Source organism: Xiphophorus maculatus, chromosome 13 (assembly GCF_002775205.1).
Source record: "Xiphophorus maculatus strain JP 163 A chromosome 13, X_maculatus-5.0-male, whole genome shotgun sequence".
Lineage (NCBI taxonomy): Eukaryota > Metazoa > Chordata > Actinopteri > Cyprinodontiformes > Poeciliidae > Xiphophorus > Xiphophorus maculatus.
The window spans coordinates 23,737,258-23,750,249 of record NC_036455.1 but is presented as its reverse complement, the minus strand read 5'-3'; the positions used below and the strand labels follow the sequence as shown (position 1 = coordinate 23,750,249).

Below are 12,992 nucleotides of genomic sequence, written 5' to 3'. Positions count from 1 at the left end.
AAGTGACGTTATACAAATGCAGCTTCAGTTCATATCGTGGCAATTCACATTGTTTTGGTTTCTAAAAGATACCAAATTAAATACTAGTTGCAAATTATGAAAATTTGGTAATAACACACGTACAGTGTTGTGGAAAAAGTAGTTGCCCTCTTGCAGAAAAATGGTTCAGCTAAACACTTTAAATACCATCAGATAGCTAAAGAAATGAAAATATTGCTTTATAGCATCGGTTCAGATTTTAATTGCCAATTGTTCATGAAGACAGGTGAGTGTATATTTAGCAAAGTGATAAAAATATAAAATATTAAACTGCAGTAGCTAAAAAAGGAAAGAGTTGGATTACAGCCTGCAGTTGGTGATGTTCAAGTTATTTATCGAAGGCAACTGAAAAAGAGATTTTAGCCTTGATTATAAAGAAACTTGGTGTTTTGACAGGGCAGGTGATATTCTCATAGAAGATTGGCAGCTTTTAATCTGGAAAGTTGTGCTTGTAATCATTCTTCTTTGTTTACCATTGGTTATCTGAGGACACATGCTGTAATTTCTGCTTTACACCAAAAGAGCTTCATAGACGAGAAGATAAAAACTGATCATTTGACACAATTTTGAAAGAAAGAGCTCCAGTTTCCAAGAAAAAGCCCAAAAGAGTCAAATGCAAGTGCTAGGACTACCTTCAAAAGATGTTGCGTCTATAGGATCAGGTTGCCATTCGTGTAAAGCTTTGTAAAGCGGCAGTAAGGTTTGAGTGTTTCTGCATGGATAGTGAGGTGGAGATGTTTGGAGGCTTGCGTTGCATCAAAAACAGCAACTTCACTCAGAGAAGCAGGATTGCAGAGTACTGGGGGAAACCATTTCTCCAATTCTGAGGTCCCCAAACCTGATCAGAACCCACTTAATAGTGACTTTATATTACAAAGACAAAAAAAAAATATTCAAATGTGTTTTATTATTAGAAAACCTTAACACTAATGTTTCAATGTAAGGTTCAGAAGGCACCGCAATTTATTCAAAACTGAAACGTAACATTTTATATTCCATACCAGAGTATTTCATCAATTCATACCGCACTACATAAGGTGAACACATTTTCCAATAGTTCAATTAGTACTTTCATTACAAAGGTTTAGGAAAGTCATAAATTTGAGTGAAACACAACAGATCCAAAACAAGAACTGACATAGTAGATCTGTTCAATTCCTGTTTCTGGAAAAACAAGCCACTTCTCAATTTTAATTAATCTAGTTATTTTTGCTTTATGGATCTGAAACTCTAGGATTTCAGCACCTATGAAAGACGCTTTTGTTACATCTGACAGTATGAAAAATAATCTATAAGTAAAGTTTGATTAAGAATAACTCCACTGATGCACATTCAAAATATACAGTGGTGGAAATTCAAATGCAAAAACTGGGATCACGAACATCTTCTTTGGTAAAACCAAATCTAGAGACGACTGTGCAAAAACGGATGCCTGATAATATGAAAAACATAATGGACAAACCAGAGTATGATCTTCTCCAGAATGTGTGTTAGTCAGAGGCTTCTTGAGATGCAGCATTGTAACACAGACCATGAGAATTGGTCTATCATTTCCCTTTAAATTGAAGTGAATGACAGCATTAACAGAACAAACTTAATCTGACAGCCCTAAAAACAAAATGCAACAAATCTCAGCATATTGTTGCAGGGTTAGATTTGCAAAGCTACACATAATAAATGCAGTTGTGCTTTAACCGTAAAAAAAAGAAAAAACAGTGGCTCAGACATTGCAAAGAATTAATCTAGAAGAACAATCCCTAGCCTTACGGGACTTTAATACGTCTGAACAAATATAAACAGCAGCATTTAAAAAAACAAAACAAAAACAACAACAATGCATCAGTTTGGCAAAATAAAAGTAGAGCTTGAAACAATAAAATTTCATGTTGGTTTGGACTCGGTCTTACACTTCATGTAAGATTTTGCTCATGTTCTGGTGTTTGTTTACATCTGGTCACATCCAATGACATGTTTCATAATGTGATCCCTTAAGTCCTTCAACATTCATTTCCAATTCAGGAATTATTTGAAAAAAAAAAAAAAAAAAACATAATAAAAAACAAATACAACAGCCAAATTATTTCATTTTACATTAGGAGACTCCAACTTGTATTAATGGTAGGGCATATTTTTGAGCTAGTCTAATTTTTAACACTTAACCATGTGAGTCGTGAAGTTTGTTTTTATTCAGTTTGGAATGCCAGCGCTGAAATAAACTTCAGGACTGGGAGTGTAGCACGCAGATTGTCCTGGCTGAATGAAGGCATCAGCCTGAGTCCATCCCCAACCAGCTCCATCTGTGACTGGATACATAAAGTTTGGGTTGGTGTGGGGTAAAGCCCCCTGGTTGGTGCGGAGTAAAGGACCCTGGGTGGTGCGGAGTAAAGGACCCTGGGTGGTGCGAAGTAAAGGACCCTGGGTGGTGCGGAGTAAAGGCCCCTGGGTGGTGCGGGGTAAAGCTCCTTGGGTGGCTCTGGATGAAGCATCGTAACAGGTATGAAACATCAGCCTCTGTTGTATTGGATGGAATTCTAACGCTGTAGACGGAGTCGTGTAACGCTGTGAAGCCGTTTGGTGATAGTCAGTAGTGAATTTTGTGTATGTCTGGGCTTGTCTCTGTTCAGTCTCATGAACTTGTCCTCTAGGATCCAATAGAAAGCTGCCCCTGTACACAGGAATATCTCCTGAGTGAGTTTCCACGTTTATCCTGGCATCCTTTAAATAGGGGACTTGTTGTTCCCACACCCTACCTGTGTGAAAACCTGCATCGCTCCATGATGGCAGCTGGTTTTGACGCTGCTTTTCATAACTTGAGATTATCTCATTGCTTTCTCTCTCTAGCCTCAATGCTTCCCTTTCTGCTCCAGCTGATGCTGAACTGTACCAAATATTGGTGCCACAGCTCCCCTCTCTGTAGTAGGAGTCAACAGGTGAAAACTCCTCAGAGTGGGCTCCAGCAGCAAAATGTCCCCCATTCTGGGCCTGCAAATCTTCATATGTCCAGTCTTTACTTGAGCATTCCTGAAATCCCCTTAACTTATTTAGTCCAGGCAGGTTGTCACCAACATAACCATCTTCGCCCTGAAATACCGTGACTGTGATGTGCTTTTCTGACATATAATCACCAGAGTCTGTATCTTCTTGGTAGAGCTGTTGCTCTAGTTGAGATGTTTGAAGCTCTAACTGTATATCAATAATGTCTACAGGGCTATCTATAGGAGACCTGGTTTCTAAAACCTCAGAGGGTGATGTAGCTAGATCCGATTTAGATGAAGGTGATGCAGATGACTCAAAAAGATTATCCGTGTCAAAGGACCTTCTCTCCAGCAGAAGTTCACCTTTACCTATAGGCAGGCTCACATTAAACATGGTATTAGTCCTTTTCCTTTTCTTCTTCATCGGTTTCACTCTTTTTGCTTGTTCTGGCATCGCTACAAAGCCTTTTTTGGGCAAATGTCGAGGTGTAATCTTGTTCAGACCTGAAACGGGCAATGCGAATTATGTAAGAGGGAACAGACGTTTTGTTTTGTTTTTTCCTTTCAAAATATCAGAGGAAAGACTCGCCTATGACAGCTTTTCTTTTTTGTTGAAGGTTGGAATGATCCCCTCCTCTTGAAAGCATCTTTAAACCTTGAAAATGAGAAAAACACCAAGGATATACAGGAAAAAAATGCACATAAAAGGACTTTTAAAAAGAAAAATAGTGAGTTAGCAAAATGAGAGAAAACTACAAAAAGCCTGAAAAAGAAATTGTAATTCAAAATTCATTCAAAACTTTACAAACAAAATGTTCAAACTGCATAGCGATGGATTCACTTAATTTGTTCTCAGATGGCTAAGTGCCTTGTAAAAATATTCACACCCCTTGGAAGTTCTCCACATTTTGTCACATTACCTACATCGGCACAGGGCACATGTAGTGCCTAATTGTGAAGCGGAAGAAAAAAAGCGATGAGTTCCCCCCCCCCAATTTCTCTCACAAATAAAAACACCCTGATATACATTCGTATTCAGCTCCTCTGAGTCCACAACTTGGATTTACTCTTGGATTTGCCGAGTCTCAGCGGTCATTTTCTTTTCTTTGACCCTTGAATAAAATAATGACAGAGTGCATTCTGTTATTCTTGATTCGCTGTTAATTGGAACAGTGTCTCATATAAAACTAAGATTAATTAATAAATCTCCTTATCAACACTTTATAGCAAAATGCAACTTCTTAAGGGTTACTTTGAACAATAGAAGAATTGCAGAGTGCATGACTAATAGCTGTCCTATTCCACCTAAGTTGAGAATCTTGGCATGTCATCCATAGTTACCAGACCCGTCTGCTGCGCTCCTTGGTCTTTCTGAAGCCGTTTGTTCTCTAACAAACCTCTGAGAAATTCAGAGAACAGATGCATTTAAACTGAACTTAAATCACAGTATAATAAATGAGTGACTTTTGAACTCAGATGATTTCACTGAATTTGTTTGCTTTTCAACCCGTAACACTAAACATTCTTAATGTCGCTTCCATTTCTGTTTTGAGCTACTTTTTGTTGATCAAACACGTAAAATCCAGAGGGATTACAAGGAAGCCTGCAGTTTTACTTTTAAGTTAGAGAGGTATGAATATTTTTGAAAGGCACTGCCTATAACTGCATATATGATAGTTTTGTAAAGAGCTCTGACTTGTGTAAAAAAAAAATAAAACTGGAAGCTACAAAAGCAGAGCAACAGCTTCACAAATAAAGAAAAAAAATAGAAATGTTTGTATATAAACATCACTGTAATCATAAATGCCTCCTGGCCCTGCAAGCTATTCTATGGAGAAGGTCAGTTTCACCCTGGGTGTAAAAAAAACAAAAAAACATGCTGCATGGCATCCATTTTGTAAACCTGTAAGCGCACAGGGTTATGACAAAGCACATTTTCGCATCCTAGACAAAAAGACAGACTGATACTTACAAGTCAGACTTTGAGAGCAAGGATGGAGCGAAAGAGATGGAAGGTTTATGGCCCAGCAAAGAAATGAAAGTCATCTTTACTTACACCAGTGGTAACTTTTGCCAGTGAGTTGACTACAGATGGACTCTGGTACATTTACTATCTGGGAACATGAGATATTGGTTGAGTGCAATCACAACTTCAGTGCATTACATGAGGCCATTTTCTTTTCTCTTTCTCTTTTTTTTTTTAAACAATATCAAATTTGTACAAGTAGATATATAGAATACCTTTCAACCAGTGAAGAATAATCACTTTAACTTGTCATTAAAAAAAAAAAGAATCAGTATTAGATTATCTATGAGTGCCACAAATATGTGAGCCTTTTCTTTCAGTATTTAGAGAACCCGCCTTCAACCGTATCATTCTTTTAAGGCTTTTTGCCTTATAAGAAAGAGCTTTTGTAACAACATTGGTGTTCAGCTTTCACCTGACAATTGTCTCATGAAGGAAAACTAGAATAATAACAGAACATTTTCTCTCTGTACCGACTTTCTATGGTACACCTTATCTAAGTTAGAGACTTTAGAAAGGCTGATAATAAGTCATTTCATAATTTTTTTCAAAGCCTAATTTTTGAGATTGGTGGAACCTAAACTTTAAAGATACGTGCATTTTTCATTACATACATTGCAAAAAACTATATTTTTATAACACTTCTGAAACTACAATGTCATCTTAAAGATTTATTTCTTTTGTGCTTAAGCTTCACAGATCTTGCTACTCAGATATTTTACATACAAACAAACAGACTTAAAGATCGGTAGTTTTTCTTATCTCACTTGTTTTGTTGTCCTTATCCACTTTGACAACTATTGTTAAAATCTACTATCTTAGTACAAGTTCATTTCTTAAAAGTTTTCGACAGAGCAAAAAAAAAAAAAAAAAACAGAATAACCTGCACTTTGAAGAAGCAAAAATACCTTAATCTCTCCTCTGCCCTCCTCCTCCTCCACTTTGGCAGCCAGTGACTGAAGCTGGAAGTCATCTTCACTAACTTCCCCCAAAGCTTGTATTTGGTCAGGATAAATTTCCATCTACACAATCAAATATTTATTTTACCTCCTGGAATAATACATATACATGTAATCATACATATGTGAGGAATGTTAAGAGACTGAAGCATACCTACCAGGTAGTTAACTAGATGGGAGGAGCTGGTGAGGTGATCAATCAGGTCATTTTTGCTGGATCTTATGCGACAGCAGTGGCATAAGAAACAACATGAGCAGCCATCTTCACTTCTAAACTCAACCACACGGATGAGACCTGAGAAAAACATGAGTTGGAGTTGTGTTTAACTAACTAGATTAACATTTTAGGTTAGGAAAACAATTCGATTTGTAAATATACACATGGAAATATACTCACTTCACTTAGAATATACAAAAACTCTGAAGAGGAGAAGATTTGCTTCCATTAAAGTTGATTTTTGTTTTTTGGGAGGTCAAGAGATGAATAATAAGTGAAGAAGTTTAAATATATTGATCAAGGGCACAAATTTTGAACTTTTAAAGATGCTTTAGAGCTGTTTGTATTGGGTTCGCTAGTTTGAATTTCTAAAGGATTTTCTTCAATCCATTAATGTTCAAATCTATACCTGCACCCCCCATTAAGATCAGGCTATATGTCTCTTAGCAAGTTGCTCCTCAACCACATAGTTTTCAGTAAACTCTTAAATGAGCAGACTCTATGGCACAGACTTGAATTTTAAATACAGTTTACAAACTTTTTATAAAATTAAGCACAGGGCTTTTTGGAGAGACCACTCAGGAAGCTTAAGGAAAGTCTTTCCAAACTTGTTTTTCTTTGTGTTTAGGATCATGGTCCTGTTGCAACAACCAGCTGTGTCCAAGTTTCAGCCATTTGAAATCCAACTGTCTGCCTCAGATGACAGGAAGTTGGTCAGAATTCAGGACTCAGGAACCACCATGAAACAAAAATGATGTAGAAACAGTGTCCCTGTGAACTGTGGCGTTATCATGCTGAGGGTCTGTTTTGCTTGCAGTGACACTGACAATGGAACATTGTCACATTTTTCAACCTCAAATCATCAACAAAAAATTTGAACATTTAACTGGTTTTGGAATGAGTCGAGATGCTCAAGCAAAGTGACTTCAGTAAACTCTAACAATAGAGTTTAAATATTCATATGGAATTTAACTAAGGCCTTTGTGATGGCAATAAAAAGCCTGCAGTTCTGCAAGAACAATATGTGAAAGGCTAGGAACATGAAACCAGGAGGGGGTGTATATATGTAAATTAAGCATTTTATTGCCATTTTAACCATCGGTGAGAAAGACAACTGTGGATTCAGACATTTACACCTAATTCTAGTTCTTAAACTACAAAAAAAAAAACCAAATATATCATAAAAAACCTAAATTTATTTGATCTAAGCCCATGACATGTGAACATAAACATCCGAGCTGGTTGTGTACATTTCCATGTACCAGAACTTCTTCTCAGCCAATATCAGTGATTATATTCATGTATAATTAATCACATGCTAAAATATGACTGTGTACTGAAATCATGCAGCCATTTACACAAGGTTAGCTTTGTAATTACTGCTTTGTTGCGACAGTTAATCTGTGCTTACCAATGACAGGCTTGGCTCTAGGGAAATCCTCCAGAAACCCGTCGCCGCTCTCCGATACCACAGAGGCCTCAGCCGACATCTGGACCCTTTCCAGCTGTGGGGCTGATATGTTTTGTAAGGGTGTCTTCTGCTCTGTTTGTTGTGAGACTTGAAATAATTTCATGTCACCCATGTCGGATGTCTCTGGATGTTCCCACTGGTTGCGTGCAGGCAAAACGACCCTCTGAGACGCGACCGGATAATGCAAAGGTTTTGTTTCGGAAAAGCTCTCCACCTCAGCCTGCTTTTGTTTTAAGGTCTTCATCAGAGTCACTGCTGTGGTGTTGAAGAGAGAGGCATGTCTCGTTGACAATACGTATACATGTCAAGGTTTCCCCCAGAAAACTTGCTAAGCCCGATGCCTGGGGCAGTCATCCAGTGGTCCGCATTGTTTTTGGGTTAGAAAATGTTTAGAGTTGACAGGAAATTTGAAAATATCACTTGATAATTACGTGTTATTGGTAGACTGGGAGATAAATACCTAAACACCAACTATAAAGTCTTTAAAAAAAGCAATCATTAAAAAAAAAAAAACTAAAACAGATGTAATAGAAAATTTCATCTTTTGCCTCATTTCATCTTTGATGGAACTGATTATACGTTTTTACCATTTATTTACTGATTATATCTGCTGTGTTTTTGTATTTCTGCAAGATGTGTTTTCCATTAAAGAAGTTTCCAGATAATGTTAGATGTTTCCGTAGCTGTAATAGTATAAGAGACCTGAAGACATCTTGGGTAAAATGCTTAACCTGGCAATTGTCTTAAAGGACTGATGTGTGTAATGTAGTTTGTACCCTTGTTTGACCCTGCACCCATGAGTAACTGACAAAGAAGAACTAGAAGTTTCTCTTGCTCTCTTTCCTGCCATAAAACATCCCCCCCAAGAGGTGAGGGTTAGTTCATGAGGTGGGGGTAAGGATTGTCTCTGTGGTCCATCTGGCAATAGAGATAAGATCGGACTTTGGGTGGGTCTTTGCCTTGCAGTGACTATATAATGATGTGATGCGTGTCGTTCAGGGCTGTTCTCCTGACTGCGTTCAGTGAGACGGGTCTTTGAACGCTTTTGCTTTCGAATAAAGAAACTTAAAGACTAATCTTTCTCTTATTATTGAAACAGCTTCTCATTCTTTGATAAATGACATTTCCACAGTGCAAGTAAAGCCTGGTGGCCCGCCAGGCTTATGATACACTGGGGGAAACCCTGTATGTACAAGAATAACATAAGAGTGTAAATTCAGAAAAAAAAAAACTAACCATGATTTTCACTCTGTGTCACCATCATCTGGTAAAGCTCATCTTGAACTTCAAACAACTTTATATAAAAGACAAGAAGAAATGAACACATCAAAACACATGTAGCTAAAAACTAAAAACAAACAGAGCAAAATAGCATACTTGAACATTTCCTGGTCCTTCTTTCTTCTCCAACACTTTAGCCAACTCCATTAAAGGCCAAGCCATCTTAGACAGGTCAGGGCTGCCCAGCCACTTAGACACTGAGTGGGGGTGACAGGCTTTCTGATGAGCAGAATAGCACATGTTAAACAAGCAACAACCCCGAGCAGATCACAAATACGCAAAATGACTTTTCTTCAGCAGAACTTACAATGTAGTTGAATCGGTGGTGACTCCCCATTATGTGGTTCCGCATATCAGCTTTGGTGAGTCTGCATGCACACACCTCACACAGGTACAATGTCTCTCTGACCCGTGAAGTCACATTCACACACTCTATAATGGTGCCCAGGCCTAAATATGCACAAAACAGCAGAATTATGGAAGGAAAAACAAGAAAAGGCCACACTTCAACAAACTTTGACTTGTTTCTACAAACCTATGATGGGTTGTAGTCTGGTTTTGTTGTTCAGATACGCTTCCAGAGAGTTCAGCAGCTCGCTTTTGCCTGAAAGCATCAAAATAACATATTTTTCCAAAAACATTTTACACCGAAACTCATGTGTATAGCATATACAGTAAGTATTTGCATCCTTAAAATTTCTTCTGTTTGTGCCTTTTTCCATGTTTCAAATCATCAAACTCATTTTAATAACAAAAATCATTTAAAAGTGTTTCCTTTTAAGGGGAAGAAAGCTATACAAACCAACCTGACCTTATGTGGAAGTAATAAACCATAATAATAGGAAAAGCCCTTCCTGTCCATGCGCAATGTCTGGCTGAGTTGCTGTTTGTAGCTTTTTTCCCACTAAATAAATTAAATCACCAGTTGAAAACTTCGTTTTTATATTTACTCTGGTCATATCTGATATTAAAATGTACTTGATGGTGTGAAAAATGTGTGTGTCAAAAAAACAAAGGCAGAATAAAGGTGTTTTACAGAACTGTAGATGGTGCAGCATGTCTTTTTGAACCCCACCTGGATCCATCCTGAAGGTTCAACGTAACACCACCTGTGTACGGAAGATTAGTAATTATACTTTTTAAAGCTTACATCAGAAGAATCAGCAAAAAAAATCCACCATATATAGCACAAGTTTATTGTATACGCATTATTTACCATCTGAAACAGATAGATGCGAACATATAAAAATAACGTGGCATTATTATGCAGTGGGGATGCTTTTTGGTCATAGTCAATCGAAAGAAGAATGGAACAACAAGCAGATTAATCTTTAAAAAAAAAAACCTTGTTGGAGTTTGCAAAGGACACGAGAAGAAACTATAAAATACTGACTTTGAAGGGATGACTAAAAAATATCACATAGAGCTTAATTGCTAAAAAAAAAAAAAAGTATTTTGAAAGCCATGTATCCTGTTTTTTTCCCACTTCAAAAAAGTACTTTGTGCAGGTGTTTCATATAAAATTCCATAATCCTGAAACACAATGTCATTTGTAGATGTGCCAACATTTGAAAAAGCTTACATTGAAATAAAGTGTAAAAGTAGAATAAAATTAAAATAAATAAAAACAGACCAAAAAAAAAAGGTTAACTTTTGCATCTCTTCTAACATAGGATACATAAATTAATTCCTAATAGTTTAGCTGAAATATGATTCGGGCAGAAATTTGCTTAAATAAGTTTTTACTATTTCGGTGTCTGGGTAAGCCAGGGTTCAGGTATCTGTTGTTTCAAATGTAACCACGAGATGGCGCAGCAGTTTCAAACTTTAGCAACTGAAAACTCTCAACTAAAATGATAAATTATTTTTGACTTGCTTTCATTGACAACATTCTGAAGCCATTTTAAATCTAACAAACATACAGTTTCTGGTTTAACATCGTTTTTTGGCCTCTCGTCATGAAATGCTGACAATTTGCGGCGGAATGTAGACCAACAACTCTCATAGAAACGACTTTTGTGGACCAGGAAACACCCAGCGGTCTTGGTATTTCCTGTAGTCGAGCCCTACTGACATCATAAATATTCTCCAATAACATCCAGCGTAAATTGTAGCATTTCTCCCCATCCACAAATGGCTCAATTTGACCGATTCTCCTCCGGATATCCGTCACTGTGAATACGTTAAGCATCGTACAAAACAGCGATTCAAACTCACATTCAGCAACAAAAACTAAATAAATATATTCCCCGAAGTAAGTGAAGGCGGGAGCAGTTTCAGTAAAGCGACGGTAACTTTGTTCAACAGCCATTTTCAGTGTAGAAAATCCTAACCGTCCAGGTGTCTGCAACAGGCAACGGCGGCATGTGACCCTCGGCTAACCCGACTCAGTCCTCCAAACATTTTTGGCTCCCCGAAAGCCGCCGGAGAAACATACCTGTTCTCACCTGGACCAGGAGCAACCGTTTGTAACACAGCTTGTAGTTGTCGTGTAGGAACCGTGGAAAACGGGAAGAAGAGATAACAATGGCGCACTGAAAGTTTAGCAACCAATGTCTTTCGTGTAGAGCTAAGTTGTTCTGAGGAACGCCCCCATCAGGCAAGCCCTCGTGTGTTCCTGTGTGTGTTTAGGTGTGTGTGTTGGTGTGTGTGTCTGTGTGTGTGTTTCAGTGTTTCTAGCCTTGTAAGGCTAATGTTTCCAGCAATTACTACGCTGTGAGGACCTACTGCTCCTTATTGGACCCAAAACCGGGGCCCCATAAGAAACAGTTAGGACTTGTTGAGTTCAGGTTAGGTTTAAGTTAAGGTCACACAGTAACTACTTACACTGACTCTGTTGCATTTACTTGAGTAACTTAAAAATAGATATTTTTATTACGCTGTACTTTAAACTTTTACTTGAGTAATTTCTGATTAAGTATTGCTGTTCTTACTTGAGTAAAAATTTCTGTATTCTCTACCCACTGTGAGTAATTTCTATATGAAGAACAAACGTGTTTAAGCCAAAAATTCACCAGACACACACCTGCGTTTTTGGTTTTTTTTGGGGGGGCAAGTTTCATTTATTGAAACAAACTAATTTGGAAACTTTTTTTTTTTTTTACTCGTATGTGTTATTGTCATTTTCATCTTTAAAATACCAAAAAAATTCCACTTCACTTTATATTTTTGGTCCATCTGATTATATAATTTTAAAATATTAAATTATAAATAATTTGATCAGTTACCAAATGTACCAACCTCCCAGATCTATCTGCTCTGCATCCTCAGAACCAGAACTAAAGCAGCATTCAGCTTCTATACACCACAAATCCAGAACAAACTTCCAGAAAACTGCAAAACATCTGAAACACTGAATTCCTTTAAATCTAGTTTAAAAATCCACCTGTCTACAGCTGCTTTTGACCCATAATCACTGGAACATTGACCAACAAATCCTATATGCATTGATCATGGAACTCGACGAAATGTAATATTTGCTGTGATGGTTTTATGTATTTTTATGATGTAAAGCACCTTGAACTGCCTTGACACTGAAATTTGCTATGCAAATAAACTTGATTGATCGATTGTTGAAAAGATAACTTTTGTCTCTGTAACCTTTCGATGACTAGTGGAAAATATTGAATGTCTGTTTAGCTTCCTTTACTCAGTTCGTACATGCAGGCATGTGTCAAGCATAAAGTGCAAGACGGAGGCACCCAGGGTCACAGTGTGAAACTGCAGAGGATAGAAATGCAAAAACCCTGTTTCTCTTCTGCTTTTCCGAGTTCATTCTTTGTTCATCTTTTTATACTTCTTTGTATCTAAGAAGGATACATAACTTTTCACCAGCTGTGACCTTTTTGACACAGCATTTGCAGAAAATCATTTCCTGTGTTGTAGGTCTAATGCTTTTGCAGCAGATGTCTTTGGAGGTCTGCAAGATCTTTCTATTGCAGACAGAGAATGTCCTTGATCCTGGAGATCCGATAATGCAATGAACGTTCGCATTGTGCAAGTAAAACTCCTTGAAACAAACATT

The 12,992-nt window shown here is 37.5% G+C and overlaps 2 protein-coding genes across 7 annotated transcripts; both read right to left on the bottom strand.

The window, feature by feature from the left end:
* Positions 1 to 926: 926 nt before the first annotated feature.
* On the bottom strand, positions 927 to 3,748 carry LOC111610519. The gene is made up of 2 exons (XM_023344917.1): positions 3,604 to 3,748; positions 927 to 3,518 (listed from the first exon to the last, which is right to left on the bottom strand). Exons 1-2 carry the CDS (start codon positions 3,659 to 3,661, stop codon positions 2,227 to 2,229), a joined length of 1,350 nt encoding a protein of 449 aa, XP_023200685.1. The 5' UTR covers positions 3,662 to 3,748; the 3' UTR covers positions 927 to 2,226.
* Positions 3,749 to 3,758: 10 nt separating this feature from the next.
* LOC111610520 lies at positions 3,759 to 11,561 on the bottom strand. 6 transcript variants are annotated; one of them, XM_023344921.1, is made up of 10 exons: positions 11,406 to 11,561; positions 10,005 to 10,077; positions 9,504 to 9,572; positions 9,276 to 9,418; positions 9,065 to 9,187; positions 8,924 to 8,981; positions 7,628 to 7,942; positions 6,158 to 6,294; positions 5,949 to 6,062; positions 3,759 to 5,128 (listed from the first exon to the last, which is right to left on the bottom strand). In XM_023344921.1, the coding sequence occupies exons 2-10, from the start codon at positions 10,051 to 10,053 to the stop codon at positions 5,063 to 5,065; spliced, it is 1,074 nt and encodes a 357-aa protein (XP_023200689.1). In that variant the 5' UTR covers positions 10,054 to 10,077; positions 11,406 to 11,561; the 3' UTR covers positions 3,759 to 5,062. The 6 variants fall into 6 exon arrangements, with proteins under 6 accessions (XP_023200689.1, XP_023200692.1, XP_023200687.1 ...); XM_023344924.1 differs by having other exon boundaries at positions 3,759 to 6,062; positions 6,154 to 6,294; XM_023344919.1 differs by having other exon boundaries at positions 3,759 to 6,062.
* Positions 11,562 to 12,992: the final 1,431 nt, after the last annotated feature.